The sequence below is a fragment of the Narcine bancroftii genome, chromosome 2 (assembly GCF_036971445.1).
Source record: "Narcine bancroftii isolate sNarBan1 chromosome 2, sNarBan1.hap1, whole genome shotgun sequence".
Taxonomy (NCBI): Eukaryota; Metazoa; Chordata; class Chondrichthyes; order Torpediniformes; family Narcinidae; genus Narcine; species Narcine bancroftii.
In genome coordinates this window covers 159,548,386-159,561,721 of record NC_091470.1, presented here as the reverse complement: position 1 = coordinate 159,561,721, position 13,336 = coordinate 159,548,386, and the positions used below count along the sequence as shown (strand labels likewise).

General features: G+C 39.4%; 1 protein-coding gene across 1 annotated transcript in view; it reads right to left on the bottom strand.

Moving 5' to 3' along the window:
* foxj3 (forkhead box J3) overlaps positions 1-13,336 on the bottom strand; it is an 84,994-nt gene that overhangs the window by 51,162 nt on the left and 20,496 nt on the right. Inside the window, exon 2 of the mRNA XM_069918939.1 lies at positions 2,373-2,830. Within this exon, the coding sequence (XP_069775040.1) occupies positions 2,373-2,690 (318 nt within the window). The 5' untranslated portion in view covers positions 2,691-2,830. The remainder of the gene's footprint in view (positions 1-2,372; positions 2,831-13,336) is intronic.

The window sequence follows — 13,336 nt, the reverse complement described above, 5'->3', positions numbered from 1 at the left end:
AACTTCCAAGAGCTTAATCTATATGCTTGCAAAATAGTGCCCAAATGGTAGAACTACATTCTGGAAACATTTCCCATTTTTAACCATGCAGTATCCCTACTGGATGCAAGACTTAACAAATTGTTACAATTTTTCAATAACCATAAATAATGCCAAATCCATCTATTTGAAACAAACACTCCTATCTCTACTTACTAAAGCATCTCTATGTACATTTACAAGAGGTAATCAAAATTGCTTCTTTTTCTCAGCATGGACCTTGTGAACTATGCAATTAGAAAAAAAATACCTCATGCCTAGATAAAAGATAAATGCTAAACAGGAAGCTGTTAGTTGCTTGAGATTTAAACCAATTCTTATTTAGTACTCCTATATGGGCCTGAAGGATCCCTTTGGGGATTTCTGCCACTAATTTGACCAAATTTAACCCTCAATCCTTGAGAGGCAAATAGGAGCAAGATTTTTTATTAAAAAAAAGCATATTGAAATTCTTCTGTCTCAAGATTGAAACTGACCCGCTTCCACTCTGGTCTTATGAGTCTAAGGTAACTGTTGAGGCCTATTTGAGGGTTCCCAAGAGTCAGCGAGGATATTGGACTTTTTCCTTTATATAAAAAAAAGGGAGGCTTTGAACACAGCACTGAATCCCTCCTTCTGACTGCCTGATAAATCACTCTATTCCAAGCACTGTCGTGGGAAGAGAATATTTCAGTATTCTGCAGGCATGCAAAAAATGTGGCCTGTCTAATGCAGCTGACGGGGTGTAATTAGGCCCTCAAGGCTGGGAAATAATGCTGACATTGATTTGTTTATCCTCACAGTAGATTTGGACATTTTTGTCAAGACAATGGTTGGGGTAAGAAAGGGATCACTAATGTGATGAAGTCTCAGATCTCAACGGCGGTAATGAATTTCACCATTAGCCTTCAGGGACTGTTCCAGAGATATGGTCCACATTTGCCAGGGTCTCATCCTGAAACTTTATTAGCAGAGGGCAGTATTGTACATTGGGAGTTTGCAGAGGATCTTTGCCTCTCAGATATTTAGTGCAAGGTCCATCCTTGTCTTTTCTTCATTATACAAGTCAACAATTGCTCGATGGCCTTCAAGTATCTCCTGCATACTGCAGCTGACATCCGAGGTTGGGGTGACCTTGGTTTTGGATCGTCACCATAGGTTGAATAGTTTTCAATCAGTCTGAAGATTAGTTCCACTCCCACAGGACGTTTGGAGGCAATGTGCAGCATTGCAGCGTGACAGATTAAGAAAAGTATGTGGCTCTGACATTGCCTTGATTGACACTAGTCTTCGATGAGTCAGCTATGTTACAGAGCCATTAGTTAGAATCTTGGCTTTAACGTAATTTAAATGCAAATTTATAGTGGAGTGGAATTTCTATGGACATGCAAATTTGAGGAAAATGCTTCCCAATTCCTCAGAAGTGATGAAGTCAAAAGATTTAGTATGCTCAAATAAAGTCAGGATTAGTGGTTGGTACAGTTCAGTATATTTCCCTTGGAGTTGTTGCTCAAGCAATAGGTTTGTGATTAATATTTTCAAAATAAATTTTAATTTTAATGTCTGCTTATTCATTGGCAAAATTCAACCACATTTATTTAAGAGAACAAAGACATTTAAAGTGAAGTAAGTACTAGAAGACTGCGCTTTGTGTCCAAAATCAAAAGATATTAATTTCATTTAAACCACAGAAATTTGCCAGTCAGGTGTTATTTTCAAATCTATTTATTGATTACTTTTTCTTTCTTAAAAATTAGCTCTGACTAAACTTTTGGTTACCTTCAAAACACATCCCTTTTTTCATTTTTCCTTTCAAAATACCTTGAGAATGCTTTAAGACTTTTGAAACAAGTTCTCTATAAATTCCACAATGCTGTTAATTCAGAAAGTATGTGACGTTAAGGCAATGGTTTTCATTAAACAATAATGTTTTTTTTTAAAAATTTGCTAGCATGCACTTGCATAATTTAATAAGTAAACCGGACTTGAAATCATTCTCAAACATTGTTTTTGGTCACCCCAAAAGGAGGTAATTTTAAGTACTATTATTATACATTTTCCAGTTTTTGCAAATGTCACACATCACCTCTGGTACCAAGACAGCCACTGAGAAGGACAGGCAAAGAAAATTCCTCTCCATGACTTCCATTCATTCATTTTTCAATATATAGTAAATGTGCCCGAGTCCAATATGCTTTCTTTCTCTCCAGCTCAGCATAACATTTAGAATAACAGATGGCACCTTCAGCCATCAGAACAGCTATTTGTAGCATCCATCAACTCCGCTGAGCTGAAGGTCCAAGGCAAAGAATTTATTTTTCCCAGGCCACACAACATTCCTGTCAGAAACGTACCTTCCAACCACTGCCAGCTTCTCTGTAGTAAGGAAAGTTGTCACAGATCCACTGATAGATTTCGCTGAGTGTCATCTTCTTTTTTGGAGAGCTGTTGATAGCGAAGGTAATGAGACTGGCATAGCTGTATGGTGGTTTGCCATCTTTGTTTTGTGCATCCTGGTCCAGGGTAGTGTTTGGGTCCAGAAGGGAGCTCTTCTTTGTAACTCCACTACCAGTCACATTCTGAGCAGCATCAGCTTTCTGAATGGCTGCCCTCATTGTTAGCTGTGGCAGCCAATCCATGGACGTCAGGCTGCTCTCCAGCTCCGATGTCATTGTGATGAACCTTTTCTCCACCAGCTCCCAAATGAATTTGTAATCCACACAATAGATCTTCCACTCCCAACACAGAAGCCACACTGCAGATAATTCCCAGACTCTCAATCCACCGTAGACTGAAGGAAAGTTGTGTTACTCTAGAAGAATAAAAGAAATAACTCAGTTCAAGAAATGCACTGGAGAACAATTCAGTTCTATAAAATCAACATCGACTTTGCATTAGATTACAATAACCATATAACCACTTACAGCACAGAACAGGCCAGTTCGGCCCTACTAATCCATGCCGTAACAAATCCCCACCCTCCTAGTCCCACTGACCAGCACCTCTCCTCTCCATGAACTATCCAATCTATCCTTAAATGTAACCAATGATCCCGCCTCAACCACGTCTGCTGGAAGCTCATTCCACATCCCTACCACCCTTTGCGTAAAGAAATATTCCCTCATGTTCCCCTTATAATTTTCCCCCTTCAAACTTAAACCATCTCCCCCACTCTTAACTGAAAAAGCCTATCCACATTTACTCTCTGTCCCTTTTAAAATATTAAACACCTCTATCAAGTCCCCCCTCAATCTTCTACGCTCCAGAGAAAAAAGCCCTAGTCTGCACAACCTTTCCCTGTAACTCAAACCTTGAAATCCTGTCAACATTCTCGTGAACCTTCTCTGCACTCTCTCTATTTTGTTTATATCTTTCCTATAATTTGGTGACCAAAACTGTACACAGTACTCCAAATTTGGCCTCACCAATGCCTTGTACAATTTCATCATAATCTCCCTACTCTTGAATTCAATACTCCGATTTACGAAGGCCAACATTCCAAATGCCTTCTTCACCACACCATCTACCTGAGTATCAGCCTTGAGGGTACTATTTACCATAACTCCTAAATCCCTTTGTTGCTCTGCACATCTCAATAGCCTACCATTTAATGCATATGACCTATTTAGGTTTGCCTTTCCAAAATGTAACACCTCACACTTATCTGTATTAAATTCCATCAGCCATTTCTCAGCCCACACTTCCAGTCTTCCTAAATCACCTTTTAATCTACGGTAATCTTCCTCACTGTTCCCAACACCACCAATCTTTGTATTATCCGCAAACTTGCTTATCCAATTCTCCACCCCTACTTCCAGATCGTTAATATATATAACAAACAATAGTGGACCCAGGACCGATCCCTGAGGAACTCCACTAGTCACCGGCCTCCAATTGGACAAACAATTTTTTACCACTACTCTCTGACACCTCCCATCCAACCATTGCTGAATCCATTTCACTACCTCCTTATTTATACCCAATGCCTCCACCTTTTTTCCTGACCTCCTGTGGGAACTTTGTCAAAAGCTTTACTAAAGTCTAATTAGGAACAGTTTCATTACACTTGTCCTAACAATAAAAAATCTTGGTTATAGATGCAAAAAAAAATTCAGTTAAGGATAATCTATTAGCTCCGTATACCACAGGAAAAAATCCACTGTAGTCTTCTTCTGATGCCCAATTCTGTAACATTGTTTTCTCCCACTGACAAAGGATTGCATTTACTAAGTTGATGAATACAGCATCAAAATCAACCTCCTATTTTAATTAACCCTCTCCCCAGTCTCTCTCCTTCATCCCTGTCAACATCCCGCCCCTTCCTTTCATCACAGCCATCTTTTATAACCCATAGAACAATTACACCATAGAAACAGGCCAACTTGGCCCTTCTAGTCCATGCCAAACACTTACTCCCACCTAACCCCAATGACCTACACTCAACCAATAACCCTCCATTCCTTTCCCATCCATATACAACTTCTCCTTAAATGCTAATATCAAGCCTGCCTACGCCACTTCATCTCGAAGCTTGTTCCACACACCCACCTCTCTCTGAGTAATGAAGACCCCCCTTATGTTTCCTCTAAACTTTTGCCCCCAACTCTCAATTCATGTCCTCTCATTTGTATTCCTTTCTTAAAGGAATTTTTCCCCTCTCACTTATCTTCTTTCTCTTCTACCCTCTCACCTGTATCCACCCATTACCTCTTGCCTGTCAGCTCATGCTCCTTACCACTCCTCCCCACTCCACCTTTATATTCAGATGTTTGCCTGAGTTTTGACGTTTCTGACAAAGGGCTTAGGCCCAAATCATTTACTGCTTTTTACTTCTTCTATGGATGCTGAATGGTCTGCTGAGTTACTCCAGCACTCTTTGCTGAAACATATGAATGTTCTGCCTTTGGATAGGTAAAAGTAATGAGGACAGCGCGGTTACGTGGTGGAATAGAGGCATCAAGAAATTTTCAGTAGCAAAAAGAGCCAATGCACAAATTAATTTGAAATAGATAGCAATTCTGAAGGCAATCTCCTGAGAAGTTAACTGATTGATACAGATTTCGATGACAAAAGAACTGGATTGAAAGTGGATGGGATGTGAAAGCATAGTTTCAGACAAGCTTTATGTTTAATGTAAAGGAACATTCTTATTGACATAAAGAGATAGGCAATGAGGAGTTCCTTTTTATCCATCGGCAACATTATACTTAATTGACTCCCAAATGAGATCAATTATTACATGTGCCATGTAATATTTTAAATGGTTTAGTTTCTTGCCAATTAATTATAACCAGTAGAGCAAGCTCCAGCCACAATGCAATTGTTTTCTCTCCATCCCCTCTCCACCAATCAGGTGAATACTTCAGCACATCCAATCTGCCAAATGTTTCCAAGAGGAAGTTAGTTTGAACCACATAAGACATCACCTATTTGGAGTCGATCCATTTCTAACCTCTTTGATGACTTTATTTGCAGTGTTACAACAAAACCCCAATGTGCCTGCTATCATCCTACACCTCATATACACCCAAATCCGAAGTGAATCCTTCAAAGAATGTTTACGTGGTACCAAAGCCTTGCAATTTTATACTCCAAAACATCTAAGGAACAAGCATTTCATCCACCAACATTTTTAAAAACCTCTATATTTTAAACAAGGCTTCAAGGCCAAAGTCAGGTAGACAGGAGATGACCAAGTTATCCCATTAATTAAACTTCATAAATACATCAAAGTGACAAATCTATTGATCTGCAAACATCCTCTGGTGTAAGGAGGCTGGGGTGCAGACTGCGAATAAAGTAAATGGCCAGGTTCACAGCAGAGACACAGCAGACCTGGGGCAGGTCTGGAACACCAGGAATTCGGAATATGGGCAGGTTTGCTGCCAGCCGGGTGTTCATGTTTGTATTTTTCCCCATTCTATTTCAAGTTATTGGGCTCAGTGGAAAGTTTATACCATTATATATGTTTTTATAAAATGGTCACATATGTATGCTGAGGCTTAAATGGAATAATATCCAACAACCTTAAAAATTTGCTAGTCAAGGACCAAATTGCAAAATTAAGAGGTTTACAGTCATCTGCTTTTACAAAAAAGGGAAGTCTGCCAAATGCTTTTCCCCCACACCCTGTAACCTCTGTCACCACTTTCAGGGAATTATGAACCTATGTCCTCAAAGTTATTTGTTCTACAACAGACCCCAGGCTCAAACATTCACCATGCAAATCCTGCCCTGGTTTAATATACCAAAGTGTAATTCCATCCACCATTTCTTGGCCCAGTTTGTCAGTTCATCTGGATCCAGTTGAAATCCAAGATGATAACCATCTTCATTACAATGTTAATGTCATTCCCAAACTTGCTAACCACACTGTCATTGTTCTGCTGACAAAATGATGATCTGCATGGGTGGAGCTGGTGACTGTGGGCCACACTGTTGCTGAGGTGATGTGCGTGGTGGTTTCTGGGAGCTGGAGGCATGAAGTGTTGCGGTTTGTGCAAGGAGGGGGGTTCCAAAATACCAGTTTCCAGCTTGTCACCCGCTATAAGTGAACAATGGGAGGGGTGCATGGCCGACGGTGTCAGCCCGGGCCTCAGAGGGGACTGAAGGGCAGCCCAGGCTGCAGCCCATGGTGGGAGTGGAACACTTCACTGAAGTTTCAGCCTAGGGGCTGGATGGAAATTAATCTGCTACTGGTGAGTTTATTTATTTTCTTACTATGTTTGTGTATATACCAAGTCTTTTAAATTGTAATTGATGATTAGGGTTCCATGATTTACAAATGCTCCCCAAAAGGGTTCCGTGAGCTAAAAGATTTGGGAACCCCTGCTACCATGACAATGATGTGATGTGCGATCCCTATATGTAGCATCGATCCCTATATGACACTACTGTTCGCAGACCTCCAAACTTTACTACCACCCTTCGGTTACCTACAATCAAGCCAATTCTATATCCAATTGGCCAGCACATTAAAGAACCCATTTAATCTTATCTTCTGGTCCCATCAAGCTGAAGGCCTTACTAAATTCCATGCAATATCTACTGTGACAGAGTATTTAAGAGGTGGTTTGGGAGGAATTGTTAGAGCAGCTTGCACACACACACATTTTAAAACACAGAATATTTGCACGACTCTTGCAGAATGCTTTTTGTAGGAGGCAACAAAGTATTGACAGCAGCTTGCCTGGGAGAGCATGTGATCTTTGCAGGCAGAGGAGAAGAGTTTTTCTCTCAGAAAGGGAGGGTGTGAAACAGAGAGGAGAGAGACAGAAATCCGTTCCAGAGGGACAAGCTTGCAAATTCTGGAAGGCTGCCTGGTCAAAGGAGAAGACTAGCAGTGTGAAAGGTGACCTGAAAGAAAGGGGATCATCTGGAGAACCCTGAAGGGGGCAAGTTTCATCAGCAAGATAATTGAGAAAGAATCAGTTGCGGTTGTCCTGGAAAAGGAATCTCTCTCTGAAAACCAGCAAGAACCCTCCTGTTACGCACCAAAGACTGGTGAACTTTGTTAATGCTAACTTCTGTGCACAGTCCAAGAATTGCCTGCAACCAGTGAGATTGGACTGTGATCCAAAGAACCTGTCTAATCTTAAATATATATTAAGTGGTTAGTATTAAGGGGGATTAAGTAGTTAGGTAGGTTAAGTAATAAGTTAAAGTTTAATTCTGTTTTCTTGTTCAAATATAATTAAAAACAACTTTTGTTTAAGTGCCCCTGTGTTGTGGTGGATCACTATTGCTGTTGGTTTTTGGGGGCCCTTGGGCTCCATAACACTACCATCATGCTCACAATCTTTTTGGTCACCTCTTCAAAAATCTCAAACATGAGACAAAATTTCCCAACCAAAGCCATGGTGACTTTCCCTAATCAGTCCTTGCCTTTCCAAGTGCATGTAGATATCACCTCTCAGAATCCCCTCAAGTAATTTTATTTATGACTGACACTAAACTCACCTTAGTCATCCTTCAGTCTCCAGCAACGGACAACAAAATAAAAATCTCTTACAGGGTCCCTGCAAATTCTTCCCTAGCTTCCCATTGTCCGAGGATACATCTGTTCAAGTGCCAGTGATTTATCTATCCTTGAGTTTTAAATCTGTCAATACTGTACCTCTTCTGTAACAAAGTCTTCAATTTCCCTAGCCTCTACGTCTGTCTGTGAGAGGAGCCACAGGTGGTGACAAGGTACTAGATATTAATTTAGGATCTCTCCACTGCCTGTGGCTCCACACATAGTCAGCCATGCTAATTCTTTAGGGGACCAATTATCTCCCTAGTTACACTATTGCTTTAATATACTTATAGAATCTCTTGGGAATTTGTCTATCTGTCAAAGCCATCTCGTTTGCCTCCAGATTTTCCATTGCATACTTTCACAAGTTGACACAAGCCTCCTTCATTTTGAAATCTATTCTGATGTTTCTCCAACTCATCACATCCAGGCATCGACCTCTTCTGCATCAGATAAAAATAGGATAGCATAAGAGCTCACTCATTTCGACGTTTGATACTAAAATACAGCAAGTCATTTCCACTTCATCCCCCCAAAAATTTGTGTTTTTAACATCAAACGCCACTGCTATATTTTTTCTTTGGCTTGGCTTCGCGGACGAAGATTTATGGAGGGGGTAAAAGTCCACGTCAGCTGCAGGCTCGTTTGTGGCTGACAAGTCCGATGCGGGACAGGCAGACACGGTTGCAGCGGCTGCAGGAGAAAAATGGTTGGTTGGGGTTGGGTTTTTCCTCCTTTGCCTTTTGTCAGTGAGGTGGCCTCTGCGGTCTTCTTCAAAGGAGGTTGCTGCCCGCCAAACTGTGAGGCGCTAAGATGCACGGTTTGAGGCGATATCAGCCCACTGGCGGTGGTCAATGTGGCAGGCACCAAGAGATTTCTTTAGGCAGTCCTTGTACCTTTTCTTTGGTGCACCTCAAGCATAATAGTTGTTGAATGAAAGTTTTGATAACATCACTCAATAACTTGATTTTATTTATAATACAGCAAGGCATCTCCGCTTCACCCCCCCCCCACCAAACTGTTTTTTTTAAAACACCAAACATCACTGCTGTTATCACTTTGATAAAGTATAATAGAAGTTGAATGAAAGTTTTGATAGCATCAATCAATAACTTGATTTTTCTAACAAACATTGAACTCAGGGGTAATCAAGACTAAGCCAGTTTACTCATTCAGTTTCCAATTGAAATGTCAAAAGAAACACAGGTTTTCTGTAATTTGTATGCTGCCAAGGTGCATTCAATTATAAAGTCCCACAACAATTAATGTAATAGCTGTGTGGCTGATTGGAAAAGGTGCACCTTCAAGGGAGGAAGGAGAAAAGCAAGGTAAGGGGTATGAGAAATATCTAAAAAAAATTGTGTATTTTATTCCCTCTCCCCCCAAAAAAAATCTTTCTTTTGGAAGATTTTTAGCAAAATGCATCCAGGTTGTCTGTGTAGCAGCAACTAATAACTTGTAAAATGGAGTCTGAGGAAAAATATTTACAACACTGCAGGATGAATATGATGCTACATTATAAGCAGCGTTAAGGATACAATAATAATAACTTTACTTGCTTACTGCAAATCTCTTCAGCAGCAAAACTGATTGAATCTACAAAAGAGATTAAGTAGAATAACAAAGCAAACCCTGAAGAATGAATTCCTAGATGTTATGGTAGGATGTGTCAGTTAATCAACTGACATGTCCAGAGGGTAAAATAGGCCATTCACAGACATTACAAGCAGTATTCACTTTGCAAGTTGGGGCGGTGGGGGGGGGTGTAAATTGGCCAAAAAAGACTTTTGATGACAGGATATAGATATAATAGGATGGAGATACATGGAAGGACTTTGAGGGAAATAGTTTTATGGAGCGAGGCATCAATTCTCATACCAAGGATGGAGCAATGAGAACAGCAAACAGAAATTGTGGAGTCAAAGGAACAATGTGTGTGCAACAACATATCCAAGGTAAAACCTATAAAATTTTACTGCACTGATATTGTAAAATTTAGTTTAGGACTAGAATTCGTGAACCTTTGTAAGGTAATGGGACTGTAGGCTTTATTGCATGTCAAGTGAGCTATTTCAATATATGTTTTGGTAGCTGTGGAAGCTCAAAATAGTAAACTACATTCTGTTATACAGACTTAAATTAAGAAACGATTAAATAGTTGTGCGGAAAAATAAAACTTCTTTCCCCTTCTGATGATACTTTACTTGTATCATCTACAAATAAAACTGTCCACTAAGAAATCAAAAACAAAGTTTGAGTACACAACTAGCTAACTCAAAGAGAAAATACAAATAGAATGGTATAACTAACATCTGATGCTGAACAGTGGCTGTGATTCATTTCATGCAACTCTGGCCAAGATTATACAAGTACAAATACTTATCTGGAAACTATTTCAGGTGTCAAATCCTTCTGTTCAGAAGAATTTCAAAACAATGTGTCACTTAATGTCAATGAAAATTCTATGAAATAGGACATTGTGATTTGGACGTTGTGCAAACTGTACTTAGCAAAGCTATATAGGATACTCTGGTGTACCTGTATTGACTAAATAGCAAAGATACTGCACACATGCAGAACTGTATTTCAGTTAATGTATCTGGCAAGGTAATATGGGTTAAGGTTAATAATGTACAATACTGTACAATATAATACATAAGCCAATAATATAGGCATTTTTATGACTATTAAGACATATTTATATATGTACTATACCATTATACACCTGGCAGCGCAATCGCTTTGTATTTTCAACCAACAGCCAAATTTCACACGGTGCATTTTGCTCTCAAATTGCTCCAATGTCTATCTCTGACGTATGCCAATCCACAGAATGCCTACTCACAGAAATCGGATTCAAAACAAAGTTTTTGCCTCGTTTGCCAATTATAATGATTCAGGGACTGCAAGGAAAAATACCTGTCCTTTCCATTACACAGCACACAAAGGTGCTGGAGAAACTCAGCAGGTCAGGCAGCATCGACAGGAAGTAAATGGCAGTCAATATTACAGGTCTGAGCCCTTCATTAACCCTTGCTCCCAATGAAGGCCTCAGGTCCAAAATTTGAACTTTACTTTCAATGGAACTGCTGAGTTTCTCCACCACTTCTCCAATATTTGTGTCAAGTATTGACACAATACTTGTGTCTCCAATGTGTCAAGTCCCAATTGTGAATATTCAGATAAAATATAATTTATTCAGTTGACCTACTATTTGTTCAACAACCCAGCACTCTCACTTAACAACCTCACACATTGATCCATGTGAAAATTACCCATTAATTGCACTGCTGCTCTGCATCTTATACAACATATTGCAATAAAATTACTTTAAAAGAAACCAGAAACCCAGATAAGGATCAATAGATCTTGCAGTGACGACAGCTTTGTGTTTTATGTTTATCTAATACAAAATCTTTGAATGGCATTACTATGTACTTAGCAAACTGCATATTGGGTCAGGATGGAAACCTACACCCAAATGAAGAGTTGTCCAAGGTCTCAATATTCCAGCAAACAATTACCTGAAACCTACAGCAAGCTGAAAACATGCAGAGATCAATAAAACCTCCTTTTTGTCTACAAAGTACCTGCCATTACGAATGGAAGTAGGGAAGCATAACAACAACCTTACATTCAATGTCAGTAAAACTAAGGAATTAATAACTGTGGTCTTCAGGAAGGGAAACCCAGGAAAACAGAAACCAGTCCTCACAGAGGGGTCAGCAGCAGAGGGTAAGAAACTTCAAATTCCTGGGTGTCAACATCTCTGAAGACCTATCCTGGGGCATTATGTCAATGCAATCGTGAAGGCATGCCAACTGTTATATTTCATTAGGAGTTTGAGGTGTCAACAAAGACTCACAAATTTCTTCACACAGCAAGTATTCTGACTAGATGCATCTCTGCCTGGTATGGAGGTGCCAAAGCACAAGACAGGCAAAGGCTACGGAGGGATGTATAGTCGGCCAGCACCATCATGGGCATTAGTTTTCACTCCATTAAGGACATCAAAGAGGCAGTGCCTCAATAAGGCAGCTTCTATCATCCATATCCCTCACCTTTCCTCATTGCTACCATCAGGAAGGAGGTCTGGGAGCCTAAAGACATCTACTCAATGTTACAACAACAGCTTCAACCCCTCCGACATTGAATTTCTGAATGGACAATGAACACTACCTTACTTTTCCTCTGTTTTTAATGAGTAGTTTTTTTAATCTAGTATTTGCTAAATTGTAAATTATAGTAATTTTGCCCCTTGTTCTGCACAATAATGTGGTTTTAAAACAACAAATTTCATGACCACATGTTCACGATAATAAACCTGATTCTGAAAACTGCACTTATAGTGTAGATGAGCCTTTTATCACTGTGTACAAATGGATAGGTAAATGCAATCTTCCTTCTGAGCATTCATAGCCTTCACAACCTGTAGTAATAAAATTCACAAGTACAGTCATTTGTGCCAAATAAACTGCATACTTTGGCAGTCACATTCTGAACAGAATCAAAAAAAAATCCAGTCAATAAACTTAAAACACTAAAATTTACATTGTTGCATTTAATTTAAACTATCGGACTAGCTATTTTGACTGGCTAACAGGAAACAGAACAGGCATAAATGGGCCTTTTACCAGTTGGCAAAATTTAACATGGGATGCACTGTAATGACATTAGTGCTTGGGTTTGAACTTTTTAAATGAAGCCACCAAAATTTTTCTGATTGCTTATGACACAAACTGAATATAGGTTTGGAATTCTTATTTAAGAATGTTATTGCACTGGGAGTTTATTTATAGAGTGAGAGGGACATGACTGAAACATACAAGATCCTAATGAAAGGGTGTTGTTGGCATTGTATGTAAAGATGTTCTGCTTATTTATGGTAGAACCTAGAACCAGGGTCACTTTAAAAGTAAGAGTTGCCAATTTAAGAGTTCAACCGAAATTAAATAAAAATTTTCTTTCCAGAGATTAATCTTTCAAATACTCTTCCTTGATTCAGAGACTTTAAATAAATTTAAGACAGGTGTTGATAGATTCTTGATAGGCAGGGAGTTGCTGCAGATAGATCACAGGGCAGAATTGAGGCTACAATCACATCAGCCTTGATTTCATTGAATGGTGGGGTAGGCTCAAGGAACCAAAACCTAATTAATATCACATTCACGTAATCAGTTGATTTATTACTCTTTAAATTCTCACTTTAAGTTTGCTTTATTTGTATTATTTTTTCTTTCTTTGGCTTGGCTTCACGGACGAAGATTTATGGAGGGGTATGTCCACGTCTGCTGCAGGCTC